The 19,165-nt window shown below is 39.8% G+C and overlaps 1 protein-coding gene across 2 annotated transcripts in view; it reads right to left on the bottom strand.

The window, feature by feature from the left end:
* Positions 1 to 6,843: 6,843 nt before the first annotated feature.
* The window catches only part of BCHE (butyrylcholinesterase), a 50,620-nt gene continuing 38,298 nt past the window's right edge, over positions 6,844 to 19,165 (bottom strand). For both annotated transcript variants that reach the window (XM_017833602.1, XM_017833603.1), the window contains exons 3-4: positions 14,459 to 14,625; positions 6,844 to 7,157 (exon numbers count right to left, since the gene is read on the bottom strand). In XM_017833602.1, the coding sequence (XP_017689091.1) occupies positions 7,036 to 7,157; positions 14,459 to 14,625 (289 nt within the window). In that variant the 3' untranslated portion in view covers positions 6,844 to 7,035. The remainder of the gene's footprint in view (positions 7,158 to 14,458; positions 14,626 to 19,165) is intronic.

Raw genomic sequence — 19,165 nt, 5'->3', positions numbered from 1 at the left:
CTTTGTTCTCCCATTTAGCTCATCATTAAGAGAAATCTGTGGGAAAAAAAGGATGTTCTGAGGTGTGGAATTTTTTTTCTTTTATAGTAAATATCTCCCAGATTATTAAGTGATAGAGAAGATTGAAAATGTCAGTCAAAGGAGCTTTTGTGCTTCTGCTGAAGGCAATGAAAAAAATTTCATTAACTGAAAGTCACCCAATTGTCTAAAAGTGGGAGTGCTGGGTCACTCCCAAAGATAGATGGATATGGAAGTTTTATGGAATGGAGGCAATGGTGAATGTGTCTGTATAAAATTGAGGGTTTGGTTTGTAATAATAATTTTTGCAATCAAAATTATCCCTGCTACAGGATTACAATCTTATTAAAAAACAGAGTTGGGGAAAGTTCTAACTACGCTCATCACTGTAGTCCTGAAAATGAAACAAGAAATGGGATGAATGTCTAGATAAAATATATACTGAAAGATAACAAAGCAATGCTTTTTTTTCCTGCAGTTATAACTCCTAATTTTAAGAAAAAAATATAAATATATCTGTTTTAAGTCAGGAAAAATGAGACACGGTTAAGGTTATTGAATGACTGATGTAATTTAGTGACTGTAACAGTATCTATAAAATTGATATCTCTGTAATTAGTGAGTGAGAAAAGTTTAATATTTCAGAAGTATCATTTTGGATGTGTAATTCCAGCAGCTTCTCAGTGCTAAATAAGGTCCCTGTGAATTACTTTCTAAACAACTCTTGATAAATGATCAGTCACATCTTTTGCTGCTTTTTCTGCATTAATACCCTAATTGTCTCACATATGAGATGGTGAAATAAGAGCAGGCTTAAAACTCAGTTGAAATGTATGTATTTTGTCAGAAGTGGTGCTGCACAGGCTCTAATAGAGAGAGGATGATGAGGTGCCCTGGAGTGATTAGAAATGCTGCAAGAGGGAATTTAATTTGGAAGATTGAGAGGTGTGGTGATAACTCCTTTCTGCCTCCACACTTTTACCACTACTCAGTCTAACTGAGGACTTCTAAATACTTTATGAATTAAAGAAATTAACCCCAGCACTCCCAAACTGAAGGGACCCTCCACACTATTTGTAGATGGTTCTAAACATCAACTCCTGCAGCCATGGAATATTTTGAAGCAGAACTGAAAATAGCAGAAGGTGCTGTTTTTTTCCAGGCAAATATATGGATTTGGAAAGAATAGACAATTTTCAGTTTTAATATAGCAATGCTTTAACACAGCAATAATTACCTGGCTACCTCCAGATCCCTGAAAAGAACTACAGTATTTTTCAAAAGTGATATATATGCAATGGCCAGATTCAATAAATCTCAAAAGACAAACCCCACACACAGCCTCTGTAAGTGTCCTCAACTGAGAGGAAGAAAACTCTTTAATTGTTCACTATTGTGCTGGAATTAAGCTTCATTTTCCCTCCTAATTCTCCCCAAACTAACTGAAATCATTATGTGACTAAACCCTCCCTCCCTAGGCCAGCACTTCTTGCCTGGAAGCCTTATTTAATCTCACCTGCAATCCAATTAAAAGCCTCTCAAAACTTCACACCTGCACTAATTGTGGATTCACATCAGTGCTTTACAGTCATTAAATCTATGAGTTAAAGTTTTTTATGAGTGCAACTAATCTGGTTTATCAACAAAGCACTGGAAGTTTTCCCTGCTAAAACAGGATAATCAGTGCTTGGGCTCTGAGATTTCTGCAGGGGTCAGGAAGGAATTATCTTGTCTTACCAAGCATTTCAAAATGCCTAATTATGTTTGTTCATAAAACTTGCTCCTGAAATGCCTGAAATCCGAGGAAAAGCTTTTGAACTTTTAACTGTGAATGACTAACTTGGCTGAGGTGTTGATTTATGTCAGGAAGTCTTGTGAGTGTTTTATTCTTCAGTAAAGCCCAAAAAGATACCGGGTTTGTGTTTTCAAAGTGGAACATCTAAGCTTCCATCTTCATGTTGCTGGGAAGGTTGGGACCCTATATTTCTATGGATATGTGTGTGCATGGATGCATATTCCCTGAGAGACACATGGTGTGGTCCCCCCCAGCTCACAGAACAGAGTCAAGGTGAATAAATATGTGTTATTACCAGGGTTGTTAATAACTCTGCACACAGTTGCCAAATTCCTGTTGTAGATCCCAAAGTTCCAGTATGCAAATACTTAAAATTGTCTATTTCGCTAAAGATTTTCTTTTTTAAATTAAATTTCTTCCCCCTCATCCAACAGCAATCACTTAGCAATGGAAAACCCACCTAGAACCATAGATAAATGAGGCTAAACAAAAACAGAGCAAGGAGAAGGAGAGAAATACTTGTAATTCAGCCAGGAAGCTTTTTTTTTTCCCTTATGGATTCTTGCTCCTAATCCACCCAGAGTAAATCAACACGTTTGTGGCACGTACTCCAGCTGGAGCAGCCGTGGGGAACATTCCCAGCTGCACAGATCCCTTACACAGGTGCTGGGCTTTGGGCTCCCTGGCTGGCCAAGGGCAGGGAGTTTTTGGCAAATGCCCATAATCCCATGGACTGGAAGAGAAAAGGCAGGGAGAGAGTGGTCAGCTGGCACCAGCACTTTCCATCCAGCCCCAAGCCCGAGCCAGACCTGCCTGTCTCATTCCTCACCCCGTATTCTGAATCACTGTCAAATTCCTAAACTTATTTGGCAATTCAGTGGGAGGATTTTTGGCTGGAGTTACTGGAACGGGGACATTGGGATACTCAGTACCTCTGTGTATGCTACTAAACCCTTCAATTGTTCATTCTGGGACAGAAGGACTTTTGGGGGGTCTTTTCTTCTCCTTTCTTTTTAGTTTTTTCCTCTCCTTATTTTCTGTTCTCCCCTCAGTTTTTGGGTTTTATTCCATTACCCCCCTTTGGTTTTTTTCTTTAGTTTTTTTCTATTCCTCTCCCTGTTTGTTCATTTTCTTAATTCCCTCCCTCAGACATTTTAAACTATTTTTTCGCCCCATCATTTTTTTACTCGTGATTTTTTTTTCCCCATCCCTTCCTTGTTTGTTTATTTTTTTAATTCTTCCCTTTGGATTTTAACCACTTTTTCCCCTTATATTTATTTCCCCCATGTGTTTATTTTGTTGTGTTCTTTTTTTTTTCTCCCTTCTCCTTTTTTTTTTTTTTTGAGGTTTATCTTCCCCCTTATTAAATTTTTCCCCCCAGCTGGAGGGGAAAGGAAGGACAAGAGGATTCTGTGGCCAGGCTGGCACTTGGCAGTGAGAGCTCAGGCTGTTCTTCATGAGCTGGACACGCTGCAGGTGTAACTCAAGCACAGTGACGTTTGTTATGGCCCCTAAATAGCTGCTGCTGATGTTGCAGAACTGGTGCTGAGCCAGTAGAAATGATAAACCATAATTAAGCCCAAACCCACGACATTATGATGTTGATAGAGACAAATATACATCTCTCCTCTGTTAGTGCCATGTTCGGATCAATCCATGTGGGATCTGCCCACGAAAATGGGCCCAATCACCTGCTGATGGGAAAGGCACATTAGAAGGGCCTCCATCAGGTTTTTTTATAAACTGAGGTAATTTTCTCTCCAGCACTCTAATTAAAGTAATAATTATATTAAAAAAAGGGTTAGATTCCTTATGTTGCAAAGATACTTTTCCAGTTGGGAGCCGACAGAGATGAGTTGTCTGTTCATGAAGATCTAAACTGGGCACGTCTGTGTTTATAGAGCACTAATCTCTGCTGTATAAATAACCTCTAGTGACCAAAAAAGGCCAAAAAGCAGACTTCCACTTCAACAGAAATTTGGCTTTATCAGTGTGATAAACTTGGAGCGACGGCCAAGGTTTAGGACAGCAAAGCCTGAGCACCCACCCCAAAAATCCAAGCTGTGAGTGTCAAATCTGCAGTTGGGAGAAAGCCTGGAAACCTTGGGAAGGTCTTAGTTATGTGAGAGGGGCTGAAGGCCCCTGTTCAAGGAGAAAAAACTTCAACCTTGGTTGGTCCAGCTATGCACCCGCCCTAGACAAGGTACCATGAACATCCCAAATCTCTCCAGCAGGAGAACAGGTGGGATTTCACTCAAATAATTCTTAGCTTTACTAACAGCTTATCTAACCCAAATTCCTTCAGACAAAACATTTAAAATGAAAAAAAATAATTAAAAATGGTGGCTTTATTGAACAGTTTTGCCAGGAAATATCTGACTTCAGTCCCTTCTAAAATACGTGTGAAGTGTCTGTCATTTAACCAGTGTGCTGGTATAGATTATAAACCTAACGACAATTGGGTTAATACCAACATTTTTGTTGGCACTGCAGTTCATTTTATTATAACCTTTCAGCAACTCTGTGACTAAATTCAGAATCCTTGCTTTGGATATCAAGAATGGTAAGAAAGAATAGACATATTTTCTCTGGTTTCACAGAAAAACTTGTGGTTTTTGGCTCTTAAGAGTGAAAATAAAACATAATTGGCAACATCATATCTTCAGCGAGGCCTGAGTGAGACATCCCTCTAATATTATCAATGACACAGGTTTTTCTTTTTCCTCTTTGTTACCTTAACCATTTACATCCAAGTACTCAAGGCTTTCCTTTTATGTACATGTGAGACATGAATATATACATGATGTAGTGATTTCATATGGATGATAAATGGAGATATTATTTCCCAGCATGCGAATAAATGAAAAGCCACCAACTCACACCGAGCAAATCAGTAAAACCGCATCTCAAAAAGTGGTTTAACCTTTGTTTTATTCAAAACAAAAGGACACCTTCCCAGCAAAATATTTTATGAACTGCTTCTCCACCTGTCCTTTCCAAAGGTTATTTTACATTTTAATTGGCTCAGATATTTTTCTCCTCATTGATCAGGCTGATCAGACAGATGGGGATGGGGAAATATATCTAAGAAAAGGATATCAAAAGAAACAAATGCTGCTTTTAAATGTGCTGCTGGTGCTGTCAGTGCTCATTGTGACAGATCAGCACCCAACAAATCTATGAAGTCCAGAAATAAAATGGGCAGTGCCAGAACTGCTCAGTGATGGACAGAAAGTTCATCCTCCTGTGTTTATTTTCAGCAGCTCATCACCAGCACCAAGAATATTCAATAAATACCCAATGCACTAGAGACTGACACAGCTCTCCATGCCATTATTAATAGCAGTAACTATGCTAATATATGTAATGAGCTACTTATCTGTGCTATAAACATGTAGGGCTGCATTAAAAGCACTTTTTAATCCCAGGTAATTTTAAGGTTTGATCGGCTTGTTCAAAAATCAGATTTTTTTTCGTTGTGGAGCCCTGACTGCAGCCTTTGAAATCCTGTGCTAAAAGGTGGTTTCCCATAATGTAGTCAGGAAATAATTGTGTTCTCTTGGAAATAATTGAACAGATGATAAGCCATCATCTCTTGCAGAACTTGGCCTTTCTGTATAAATAAATCCTCTCAGTGCAAGGATCCTGTGTGGTCAAACTGATTGCCAGAAAGAGAACACTCTCTGTTCATTATCTGGATCTCTTCACTCTACTCAATCCAAAGAGGCATTTTGCAAAAGCTTGCAATCACCAGAACAGAAAATAGATGCACTGAGATGTTATTGCATTTACAGAGAGCTCCAGGATAATTTATTTATGAGATGCCTTGTTGCTTTTACATACTACTTACGTTCATCAAATTTTTGGCATTTATTCTTCCCAGTTGGGCCAGTGAAAAGCAGCCAATTAAGGTGTTATTCAGGCATAAAAATTCCAGCCCCATCATCACAGAAGCAGAGAAGTAGGAAAGGGAATTATCCAAGGGTTTTTTTTTTTTTAGAAGCTTCTAACAGGTTCAGCTCAGGTAGGCAGAAAGGGGTCTGGGAGGTGGCAGGTAGAGCTCAGAGCTGGGTCCTTCCCACCAAGGGCACAACGTTCCTCTGCAGTGATGCCCTTCCCAACCCTCTCCAAGAGCAGTTTTTGGCAAGGTTTCCACTCCTGGCTGAGCACGGCTGTCATGTCTGGTTCTTGATGAACCATTTGGGTGAAGTATTTGGACAATTTTCTTCCTGTGATCCCTGGGGATGTTCCTGTGCAGGGCCAGGGGTTGGACTCGATCCTTGTGGGTTCTTGCGGGTCCCTTTGAACTCAGCACGTTCTGTGATTCTCTGAACCTGCCGCCACCTGTTCTGCAGGTGCAGAGACTTGTCTGTCGTGTTCCACGGGGCTGTCCCTCGACGAGGAGGCAACTCAGTGGACAAAAAAATGTCATGATTGGAGCTTATCTCCACAGGAGAGACTTTGACCAGGTGAAGTCAGTGGGTGCCTGAGCAAGGAAAAGCTGTGAGTTCATCACTTGTGAGTCTGTAGTTCCTCACTCCTTGAAAAATGAGGACGGGGGAAGCAGAGGTGTCGGGTTTTCTGCCTTGTTTCACCCCAGCACTCGCTGATGATTTAGGCTTTCAAGACATAGTTTGAATCCTCTCCCACTCTGGCTCTGTCCTACAAATCTGGCCATGAAGGAAGTGATTCATGCTCTAATGGCAGCCCTAAAACTTTTTTGTCCAACAAATGAATATCATTTTGTGTGTCCAGCAAAGTTATTGTACCTTTATGCTTATGGCAATTCAGTTATGTCTGAAAGGAGATTTAAGAGTGGTGGTGTTTCAGTTAAAGATCAAACCCAGCTGTGTTTTGCATGGTAACACTGTAAACCACTGCTATTTCTATTAAAAAAAAATCCATTTTCCTCTAACAGATTACATTGTTTCTTTGAAGTGTGAATCTAAGCAGCTAATATTCATAATAACATGTACATCATTAATCTTCAGACTTTATAGTCCTATTTAACCCAGTGAAGCTTCAAAGGGTACAGATGCCATACACTGTTTATTGAGATAGGAGGTAAAATCTAAATGAAAGATCTGAGGAATCAAAATTATATCTGTAACATTGTTTTTTAATCTGCAGAACACATTTAATTCCAGACGTGGTACAAAGCTACCTGGATATTTGCCTGATGAACAGTTCTATGGACACACTGGAAAGGGTAAACATATTAATTAGAGCTTGCACAGCTCCTTCTTGCTGGTGTAATCATTAAATTGATTTTTCCAGTCTGACATGTAATTGTTCCAGCGATGGAATCCTGCTTTCCACTCTCGTTCTGCTTCATCAATATTTCCTGTAAAACATGAAATGGGTTACATTAATCTAAATTTGAATCTCTTTGTATGCTAATTGAAAAATAATTTTGATTATCAATGTCATCTGCTCCAAATACATTATAGGCTGGTCCTTTGCTTGTTTTCTTAAAGCTGGAATGACTGAAAATTCAGTGATTAATGCTTTGTCTTTACTTCAGGAAGAAAGAACTGCAAAGATATCATTCTGGCACATTGCAGGGCAATAAATATACTTGTTTATGGGCTTGTGGCTTTTGGATAGTACTTCTGTCCATCAAATTCATCATTTTAAACCCACTTTTTTATTTTTTTAGTCCTCAAAATATTCCTTTGGTTCAATATACTCTGCAGTGAGAACTCCATACCCTAAAGACTACAATATGTAAAATGACGTAGATGCTTGTAAAGATAGAATGAAATCACAGCTTTATTCCATGCATTGCCATTAGTTTGGATGGAATCCAATGGATGGCCAGGATTTCACCCTCCCCTGGAATAAATTCCTGAGTTAAAAGCAAAAAGGGCCCAGGTTTGGAGAAGGAACTGTGAAATGTGAACTATGTCAGTGTGAAACCATCTTCTATTTCCTGTTCCACCCCAACCTATAAAGCATTTGCTGACTAATCCCGTGTCCCAAGGCAATATTTATTGCTGAATTTGTTATGAGCATCAGAGCAGAGGGTGAGGATGAGAAGAGTAATAAAAGTACATCATTTCACAAGGTTCTCAGAGTGTTTTACAGACCAGGATCACTCTCTCCAGCCCCAAAAAGTAATTAACCGTCCAGGGAAATGAAGTGACCTCTCAGGAACAGCCCATACAACAAGGACATCAAAGGTAACACATGAGGGCTGTGTCACACCCCGGGGCTCATTAGTTTGTAGCAATTGTGGACTTTAGGGAAAAGTTTATAAACCACTGATGATCTCTGAATGCTTTATTCATTCTGGACCTGACTATCTGGGTGTCCCTGTTGCCATAGCTGGCTTCCAAAAAAACTTGGTAATTGTGTTCTGGAGAGAACAGTTCCATGGTTTCTTTATGCTCTTCTGACTTCATGTTCTTCTGCTGCAGTGGAGCACCAGCCCTTTCCCTCCATAAATACACCCTTTCCCCCTTTTTTATGATCTGCCAGCACTGTAAGTGTAGCTGGTGATGGGAAAAATGAAATACTTTTGTGTTTTACACATCAGTAGAGAAAATATTCAGGAAAGAGAGTTAACTGAATCAGAGATTTAGTCTGGAGAAGCATCCAGTAATTTGGTTGCTTATCTGCAGTTTAGCTCAACATTTCCAAACCTTTTTGGTCTGGAAATCCAGATGGCAATTTAATGAGAGTTTGAAATGAGATTTACATTGCTTCTTGGTTTTAGTGAGACCGGAAATAAAACCAAGAGACTTTTTCTTGGGAAAGTTCTGTGTTTCTACGTGGTTCAAAAGGGAAAGTGTGGAGAACAACTATGGGAAAAAATCGTTAAAAAATTAACCGCACTCTTCTCCCTCAGTTCAAAGCTGTAAATAAGCTTGGTTATATCAGAGATCAAAGAAAAGTTCAGATATTTTTTAATTTTTTTTTTTCTTCAGGCTACAGTTGCCATTAACTCAGAGAGGATTTGTAAGTGCTGGTAACAATAAAACCTCATTTTGGTTGCTAAGCCATGACTCAGAACTATGGGGAGAAGACACACACATCATTGTGCTTTCCTGATTCTAAGAACTCTCCTTTAAACATTTTTTAATTTAAAGATGTAGGCAGGGTCTCAGGTAAAGCCAAATTTTCCATGTTAAGTCAAATTGATTGGTAATTCAGTGTATGAAGCTGTGTTAATATTATTTGGAGAAAAATGCCTAAATCATATTTCTTATCTTATTCTTGATTTTGGGTATCCAGTTTTTTTTATCCAGGTAAAGCCTCCACTTATGAATTTAAAAAAGACCAGTTCCTTCTTTAATTATTCAGGTGTAGATGTGCTTGAAGTCTGCCTAGACTTTAGAAACTGGAATATCTCTACCATAGACACATCTTGAATTAAAAGTCACTGTTGTAGGGTATAAATTATGGGGCATTTCTGTGCTTCTTAAAGATTATGGTGAAGAAAGGAGACAGCTAGAGAAAGCAGGCACCAAAAAATTGAGAGTAGCCACCATTATGAATCTAAAAGACAAAAGGGGGAAGGAAAACACTGAAATAAGAACTTGGATTCCAATTTGTTTGCTTTTTTTTCTTTTTTTTTTTTTCCAGTGATAAGATCCAAATTGAAGTCACAAGTCAATGCATCCCATTATCACCAACATCATCAATCTCTTTGAGGCAACCACCCATGACTTAGATGAGCTGACAGCTGGGAGGCAGAGAAGGAAAAGATTAGAGAATTCGAGCTGACCCATAATTACAGCTCAGAGCTCTGGGTGACTGCTTTGAGCTGCACTGCCAGGGGGGTCACTAACAACCCACGGGGGGGATTCTGCTCTCTGCAGTCATTTAGGCCACCCAAACTTTGGAGTAATTCTCGTTAGCCCAACGCAAAGCCCAGTGAAGCTGACAAGGAGAAAAGGGGAGATTCTTTAGGCAACGAGTCAGAGCTCTGAAAAGTCCCAGTCATAGAATCATAGAATCAGCTGGGTTAGAAGGGACCTCTGAGATCATCAAGTCCAACCCTTGATCCAACCCTGCTGTGGTTCCCAGCCCATGGCACTGATGCCACATCCAATCTCTCTTCTTAAACACCTCCAGGGATGGAGAATCCACCACTTCCCTGGGCAGCCCATTCCAATGGCTGAGCACCCTCTCTGGAAAGAAATTCTTCCTAATATCCAACCTAAACCTCCCCTGGCACAGCTTAAGATCATGCCCTCTTGTCTTGCTGATGGTTGCCTGGGAAAAGAGACCAACCCCCCCCTGGCTCCCCCCTCCTGTCAGGGAGTTGCAGAGAGTGAGGAGGTCTCCCCTGAGCCTCCTCTTCTCCAGGCTGAACAGCCCCAGCTCCCTCAGCCTCTCCTCACAGCACTTGTGCTCCAGTCCCTTCCCCAGCCTCGTTGCTCTCCTCTGGCCCTGCTCCAGCCCCTCCATGTCCTTCCTGAGCTGAGGGCCCAGAACTGGACACAGCACTCCAGGGGTGGCCTCACCAGTGCTGAGTCCAGGGGCAGAATCACTTCCTTGGACCTGTTGGCCACACTGTTCCTGATAATCCAAGGGTTCTTGGATTCCTCAGCAGTGCAGACACTGCATTTCCTATCCTTCCATGCAGCCTTTTCATGGCATTGCAGCAAAGTGACATTTATCACCACACCGTCCTTTGAGCTGCTGGATGTGCCAATAAAGTGCTAATCTTCAATGTATTTTTGTGTATTAACATTAAGATTGGGACAAAGGCCATGTAGCTGTTATGATATAATAGAATTAATAAGGGATGACAAGTTAGGATTAATTTTTGTGTCCTCAAGAGCTCATAATTAAAGGTACTTTAAAACTTCCTGATTCATTAGTGTGATAAATGCTGCAGGTTTGTGCTGTAGATTCTCGTGGTGAGAGTTTCACAAACGTCCAGGAAGGAGAAAACAAATAGGATCTATGTTCTGGTATCTCTATTCAGTGTTCTTGTGACCCTGCCTTGGGACTGGAGGATCTCCAGAGGCCCCTTTCCAACTCCCTGTGATTCTCTGATTCTTTAAATCACACTCTCTGAACACTAAAACTTTGTTAACCCCAACCATATATTCATTTTCACATGTATGTTTAAGAACTTCAGATTTCTTTATTGTTTTTCTTCTTCCAAACATCAGTAGAGCTCTCTGGGAGAGGAATTATTTTAAAGGCTGGGATCTTTCCAATGACATGGGGTGGAAGGTACTGGAGTCAGAAAGAAATCAGATTGTTAAGGTACAGAAACACACTGCCCATAGGTGCAAAGAGTAAATTTTACTCTGTCAGTAGGTGCTGTAGTATTGGTGAGGTGACTTTTGACTAGTTCACAATTCTGTGGAAATTTAAAACTAATTGTGACGATGAATGTTTTATTTAGCCAAATTTTCAATATTCTTACTCCCCTGAGTGTTTAGCTCTGCAGAATCCAGACACTGCTTGGAGGATCACAGCAAACACAATTATTTTTGTTACTCAATGGCCAATAGGTTGAAATTTCTCTGCCTCCACATCCAAAATCTTTTTAGGGTGGTTTTAAAACTTAATGTATTTATGGCACCTACTTTGATTTCTCTATAGATGATACATGATGCAGTAATAGATAAAAAAATAGAAAAATATGTATTAGGCACACTAAAATAGTAATGGACCAGTAATGGAAAGCTTGGCTGCCTGCAGCTTTCTATAATCAAGAGGAAGCAGGCATATATAAATAACTAGGGCTCTAGATGCATTAAAGATTGTGTTGAGGAGGTAGAGACTAACATAGATGCTTTTATAATTAACATATGATTGCTCTAAAAGCTACTTAAAAGTCACTTAGTGTTTACTGTCCCTCCAGTGTGTTTCTTGTAGAACCAGTCACCAGCAAAACTTCTGGGGCTCGTCCCAGTGCTCTCACCCTCCAATGGAACATTAAATCTGAGTGCTCCCAGCTTGGCTGGGGCTGAGGGGGATGGAGGGTGTGCCCAGTGCCTTCAAAATGGGGTTAAAATCCCAGTGGAAATTGTGTCTACTTGGAATTTAGAGCTCATGTGAGGCAGGTCTAGGGCCAGTTTACTTGTCTAGTGATTGTTACCAAGTGGGGCATAAAACTAAGAGCTCTGACCCAATGATAGGTTTGAGTGTTGAAACTCAAGGAGAAGACATTGAGAAATCGTCCAAAATCATACAAAGCTCTCTAGAGAGATCAAGGCCACGTTTTATATGTGGCTGTTACTCTTGTGTTACTGTGTGAGGTTTATTCTTTCCTTATTTTTTCTAACCCGTAACCATGACTTTTTTTTTTAATGTATCTGATTCAGTTGCTTGAGGAAAATGTAAATTATTTAACCATAAAGATGGCAGGGGCTAAATGTTTTCCTCTCTCATATATTTTAACTGCCTCGAGGAACTTGTCTTGCCCAGCCTGTGATGGGAACAGGCTTTTTCAGATGCAGGACATGTTTGGAGCTGGTCATTAAAAGCTGAAAAGACCTCAAGGGGTGGCAAGGCTTGTGCTTGGCTGGGTCAGGAACTAAACAAGTGGCTACCAAGCACATCCTGATCACTTTACACTGAGAAATCATTGCAATTTCTGTAAAATAAGTTGCTTTTGTTGTCCTCTGTGGGTTCTGCCTGATAGAATTCTACCTACCTGAACCCTACTTGAACTTGTAATAATGATAACATGAAATCTCCTTACTTCTTCTTCTCTGTTGTCTTACATCACCTCGTGTTAAAGCAACCTTTTTCTAAGACTATTGCAATGGAAGGAGTAATAGAAAAGAGACACCCTCAGAAAATGAGAAAATACATATATTTATGGGATTCACTGCCCTTTGGGCATAAGAGGAGAAAAGAAATGCAAAACAATATTTCAGTGAGGAGAATTATTGCAATATAAAGTATTATATCATGGTCTTAAGCAGAATTATAAAGAGATTTTTTTTTTTTGTCAGGGTGCTATAATGTTGTATAGGGATCATAATGGAAATACTCTGTTTTTATACTTACAATATTTCAAGGACTGCCAGATGTAGACACATGACAAAACAGTGCTACCTCAACAACATTCCTGTCTCAGCTCTACATCAGGATCCAGACACGATGATTCTTTTCATTTTTCCTGAGAATATTCTCATGAATTTCTTGTAATTGGATGATGTAAATTTATGTTGTAAATCATTGATTATGGCCAAGTGATGTGTTTCTGTCTCCTGGCAGATCCTGGGTGTTGCTCTGTCATCCCTCCCACCACGGGACCATGCAAAGCCACTCTGGGGTTGGTCTCTGCCCGGGGATGTTCTCCCTCCTGCTCCTCCCCAGAGCACTTGGTTGTGCTCAGCCCATTTGTAGGATACACATTTTTCCACAGGGATTCCCAGCCAGGTTCAAAAAAATACGGAAAACAGTTCAGTTCTCCTGGCTCAGCACAAACGACTTGTCAGAGTCTTTGAAACCTCCCCAAAATCCATCTGTAATTTGGTACACTGTGATTTTAAAATCACAGAGTGAGGATCATAAATTATTCATTTTACCTACTGATTTTGCTTCTCCTGATTTAATTGAAAAACATCTGTTGAACTGAGAGGGGATAAAAGTTGAGCCATAATACAGTCATAGACTCAAATGAGGAAGGAATAAATTATTTCAGAAGGAATCATCTGTGCACCGTGACAGTTTACATATTTTTAAGACTTCGCATATTTTTAAGACTAGCACTCAAACTGAGCCTTACAGGAAGATTTTAAATTACTAATTAACATTTTAAACGTGTATCTTATTTTTAAAACGAGACTTTCCCCCAGTCAAACTGCAGAATGTGGTTCCAGAGCTGCAAAATCACTTTATAAAATCAATTCCTTTTTGAAATCCAAAGCACAGAGACTTGGTCTGTTTGCTGGGCTTTGTGAAAATGGTGGTGTTTGCCTGCTAAAAATTTGAGTTCTCCCTGTTCAACTGGACTTAGAGTTTCACACAGCTCCTTATACTTTTCCAAGTAGTGAAATCTCAAACCCCTATTTTATACAGGATCAGGTACAAATCAGTTGTTCAGTTTAGGCAGATCTTGCAGTGTCTGTTTGTCATCAATGGCTGACACTCCAGAAATAAAACACGAGGCTCTCACGTGAGATGGAAACCAGAATCCCCTCTTGGCAGCAGCAACACACTTAATATCCTCTGTGGATTAGCTGCATAATAATAGAATCCCATAAATAATAGATAATATAATCCAAATATAACAACCTTAGACACAAGAAGTTTATACAGAACATCTAAAGCTTCCAAAAGTCCCTCCTTAAACACTGTTTTTCCTGCCTTCTCCAGCATCCAGGAACCCAGAGCCCGGCAGCACCAAGGCTCTTCCCTTGAGAACAGGCATTTGCAGCACTTTTAATGCCTCACATTGTGGCTGCATCTGCATTTTGGGCCAGAGAAACTCCACATCACAAAGTCCTGGGCCTTGGTTTGTCCCCAGTTTTTGTCCTAACACCAAACAGGGTGGTGACCTCTGGCCAGAAGCACAGGGCACGTCCTGGGATCCTCATCATGGAGAGTTTTATCCAACACCCGAACACCTCAGCTACAAATAACACAAAGATTTGAACTCAAGCATCACACTAATATCCTTGCATAAAAGTTTCATATAAAAGCATGCATAAAAGATTTTTTTACCTGTCATTTCCAGGACTTTGGGGAAAAAATATTTCCAGAATCGACACTGCTGAGCACGGAGTTTTGTCAGGATCTCTGGAGTGCTGGTGTTTAGTGTCAAATATTTCTGTTCATTGCTGGTGAAGGCTGGCCATCTTATTCCATTAATCAGGGTCCCATTAGGAGCCCTAAATGAGAAAAGAAACACTTCATTTGGAATGAGAAATCACCTCAGCACACCAATGCAGCATTATTTGGTCTTACTTAACAGTTTTTTCAGTTTAAGTGTGTTAGTTTGGATTTACTGATAAATCCTTTTGTAAGTAACAAGGGGGAAAAGGAAGGTAAATGTGATTTAGTCTCATTTGAAAAAATGTATTTATATTCCACTCTTTAGGTGTTCTGGGTTCATCTAAGGGAAAAAGTTAATAAATGACCATATACAAACGACTTGATGAATTTGGAAATTCTCACAGAAGATATAAATTTTTGTGGATTACTCAAGAACAAGCCAAGCCACAAGTCTGGGAGGTTGAGTGGTTTATGATTCAATTTGAAGGTTGCTGATCCCTTTAAATACATTGGACTAAATAACTGGGATAAACATGCAAAGAAAGCCACAAATAATGTCTAAACTTGAAGAGAAAACAATTATCCCTCATTAAGCAGAACTGTTCCTCCTTGAATTATGTTGAGCCCTGTTAGCAGAGTGTCAAATGGGAACAATTTGAAATCTTCTGGAAACTGAGAAGAGATACAAAGTGCTTGACCCCCTATAAAACAAGCTCTGCATGTTAAAGGATCACAGCTGTTGGTGCTAAAATAGTTTGATAAATATTTATTAAACAACAGAATTCATGAAGTTCTAGGGCCAGGCATCGAGTTTTTAACCTCCAAAAAAGACAGTACTAAATGAGGAAAAAAAAAATTGTTTAAATAGGTAGAACAACAAGAGTTTTGCATTAAGGAACAAATGAGACAGAACATGATTTTCAGAAAAAGAAGTTGATAAGTACTTCAAACAGTCACAAATCACCATTAGCTCAGAAGAGGTTAGGAATAGAAACTAAACATCTTATTTCAGTGTAAGCAGAAGGAGTCATTCTCTTTTCTAGAAGCTGATATTGAGGAACCTGGGATTTAGGGCAGAACAACAGTAACTGATGATTCTTGGTGGGATCAATTAAGAACATTATTAGCTAAGTTAACTTGGTTCTCTCTGCTTTATTTTTCACCAGAAGGCAGCAGGCAAAGGGGAGTCCAGGGTGTGTGGAGCCCATTTTTGGATTCTGCTTGCCAAAGGTGGAAATTGAGGTGCCAGGTGCAGGTGGGAGCAGTCAGAGCACAAGATGCAGCTGCTGAAGTGATATCAACATCTCCCAGCTAACTCAGAATTAACCAAGTTTTCAGACCGGGTTTTAATATTCTGGAGTCTTTGGCATTGGCTGCTTAGAGAAACTATGTAGGGGTAAGAGCCTCAGCGTGCCATTTCCTCAATTGCTCCCTTCTTTATGAATTTTTCGTGACTAATTCAGCTCTGATTAACCCGCAGCACCTTTTTAAGCTGCACATTTATTTGTGGCTCATGAGAATGATGACTTAAGCAGAGCTGACTTGCACTTCAGTTCAAGATCAGAACACTAATGGTGCTGTCAGTATTCATTTAACAGCTTTTATGCTATGAAATAAATCATGACATCCCACATTATAATTTCCAGGTGTGTGGGGGGATTACACAATGGCTCAATGGCTACAGATGTATTTTACTAAAAAGTGATTGAAAGAACTGTCAGATGAACACAGCACTTTGAAATCCATGAACCTGCTGATTATGCCATTCCCTCTGCATTTCCAGGAAGTTTATGGCTCAAAGAAATGCCCAGTAATTTCCTTCTTAGCTTCATTATTGAAAATTTCCCAAGTTAAAAAGCAGCTCCCAGTTAGAGCAAAATGGAGATCACAGGAGCATAATTTTGAACGGGGAAGAACAAGTTATGATTATAACCTCATTGTTCCCTCACAATTGCTTTCATTCCTTCTTGCTAATAACTTCATGATGAGAATCGCAGTGCCCAGAATAGGCTATTAAATTCCCTCTTCTTTGCACCAAATTCTGAGTTTAATAATATTCATATAGAAAAGTAAAAAGTATGGTGAGAATATCCTTAGTGAGCAGACAAGAATCCAATACACTGCACAAACTTCTGTCCATCTGTGTTTGGATGGACAATCTTTGCTGATATATCACAGGAACTTGTTTCTGCTGACAAAAATAAGCTCGATTTCCATGGAAATCTCAATCTTTTCACCTTTATCAGTTCCTCAGACCTCTGCTTTTTCATCTTCTGGTACTCCTTAGCCATCTCTGCTTTACTATCTTCCAGTTTTGCCCTCTCTGTGCTGTCACTGGGGCCTGAAGGTGTGTCCTGACAGTGTTTGGATCGTGCATCTTCAGGGAGAACTTTTATCTTCTGCATCTACCTTGTCAAATCATCGTTCTTGGACCTCTCTCCAGATCTACAAGCTCCAGGCAGGGAAAACCTTCATTTTGCTTGGAGAAAATCATCAAATGGTTTGGGTTGCAAGGGACCTTTGAAGGTCATTTAGCTCAACCCCCTGCAATGAGCAGGGATATCTTCAACTAGACCAGGAATATGAGCTTCATCTCAATATTTTAGAAAGAAGCTGGTTCCTTTTCTGCACAGTTTTTCCTGTTTACAGGAGCAAGTCTTAAGGCAATTAAGAAACACAATTATTTGAATTGCTCCCACAGAAGAAATGCAAGAGATAGAGAGAAAAAAAAAAAGACCAAAACAAACTCAAACCACCTGTGTTTAAATTCTGATGTGAACAGAATTTGCCTCACTATTTCAGATATTTTTTTTCCTTTGCATATGCCCTGAAGTTATAGCTGGACTCTCTCTACTCTGATAGTGATACAGCAGCTCATTTACAGTTAATTATTTTGTCTTTAGGGCAGCCAAACTTATTTTCTCATTAACTGGAAAACCAGAGTATCTTTGTGGGCTCAGTCTCCAGTAGAGCTGCTCTCATGTTCTACCTTCAAACTCACGTGTGCTGTTATTGAAATTCATGAGCATTATTTAATCTTGTGCCCAGTGGAAGTTGCTTGGCTGCACTTGTTACAAAGATCAGGTTCATCCCCCTTTGAGTATTTATGTCCACAACTGTCAATAACATTTAATTTTCAAGATTAATTTATAGTAAGTATATTAGATTTGACACAGAAGTGAAAAGGGTTTTACAGGAGCTTATTGACTGATCATTTCTCTGCATTTAATGTTCGTCTTCAGCAACTTTAGAAGGAGAAAGTTAATTTCATTCAAATGGAAAATGCAACATGAACACAGTTCTGTTAATCATAATAAACATACATATATTATCATTCTCATTAATGTGATCAATATAGCCTGAAATACAACCCTAGCTCACTGCATATTTATTTATATTCAGATAGCATTCCTTTTACAGATGGTCTATCACACAGATACACAAAAATACGTAATTCATCATCTGAATTTTTTTTGGTAAAAATTCATGTTATAAAGTACTTGGGAAATATTCACTTTATTTTGTGAGGGAGTTCTGAATAGCAGAGCGAGAATTCATAGAGTGCATTCCATCATTTAAAAGAGGTTCTTCTTTTGTACTTTTAACTTATATTTTGATATAGTCCACAAAGAAAAATTTTCTCTGCTAACTCTCCTGAAAAACTTTTTAGGCTGTTGTAGGATGAGTGTTGTAAACCAAGTGTAGCACATGATATCTCAGATGGTCCCAAGCTTTCACCATACTCCTCTTTAGCTGCTCTATTTGTAAACAGATCTGGTTAACATGTTGTGAATTTCCCCAGAGCACAAGAAAACCAACCTGCCCATCATTTTTGCTGCTGGATTAGACCAACCCAAACCCACCAACAGATTCAGAAGCTGGAACACACTTACCCCCAGTCCCTGGTGCAGCCCCTTCCTCCAGCCTGACAAATATTTGCTCTGCCTGGCTGGAGCTGTTGGTGGAGGGATTGCTCCCTGTGAAGCCTCATGCACTAATTTCACCTGGAAATCAAATGCAGACCTGCCCCTTCCTAAATGTGACTGTATTGGCTTCACCCTGGTTGGAACTGCTGATGCTTATTTTCAACTTGGCCCTTTTTCTTTTAACCAGCTGGTTTTAAAGGAAGGAGAAAGTGAATGTGAATCATTTTTATGACCTTTTGTGATTCCTTGTAGCTGTTGGGCAGCGCTGGCAATCAGCAGGTTTTTATGGGATGGTGTTTTATGGTGTGTTACCGTGGGCACCACATAACTGGGAGGGGGAATGGCCTTGGAGCTGCAACAGCAGCAGTAACCCCATCTCTTGCAGGATTTCTGCAGCTGCATTACAACACCTCTAAGAATGATGGAAACAGTCAGCTGGGTATCAAACAAGAAGCACATTGTAAATGTTTCACCCCAAAGGAAGCTCTGGGAGCAAGGGGTGTTTCTGCACGTTTCTGCACCACATGGACACGCCTGTATATGTCTGCACCATCCCTGGAGGGATTTAAAAGACATGTAGATGTGGCTCTTGGGGACACTGGCAGTGCTGGGATAATGATGGTGATCTCAAAGGTCTAAACTGAATAGATGAACCTTCTTTTCTTTTCTTCTTTCTTTTCTTTTCTTTCTTTTCTTTTCTTTCCTTTTCTTTTCTTTTCTTTTCTTTTCT

Source organism: Lepidothrix coronata, unplaced genomic scaffold, assembly GCF_001604755.1.
Source record: "Lepidothrix coronata isolate B3197 unplaced genomic scaffold, Lepidothrix_coronata-1.0 Scaffold218, whole genome shotgun sequence".
NCBI lineage: Eukaryota > Metazoa > Chordata > Aves > Passeriformes > Pipridae > Lepidothrix > Lepidothrix coronata.
Note: the sequence above shows the minus strand (reverse complement) of the source record. Positions and strands in the feature narration are given on the sequence as shown.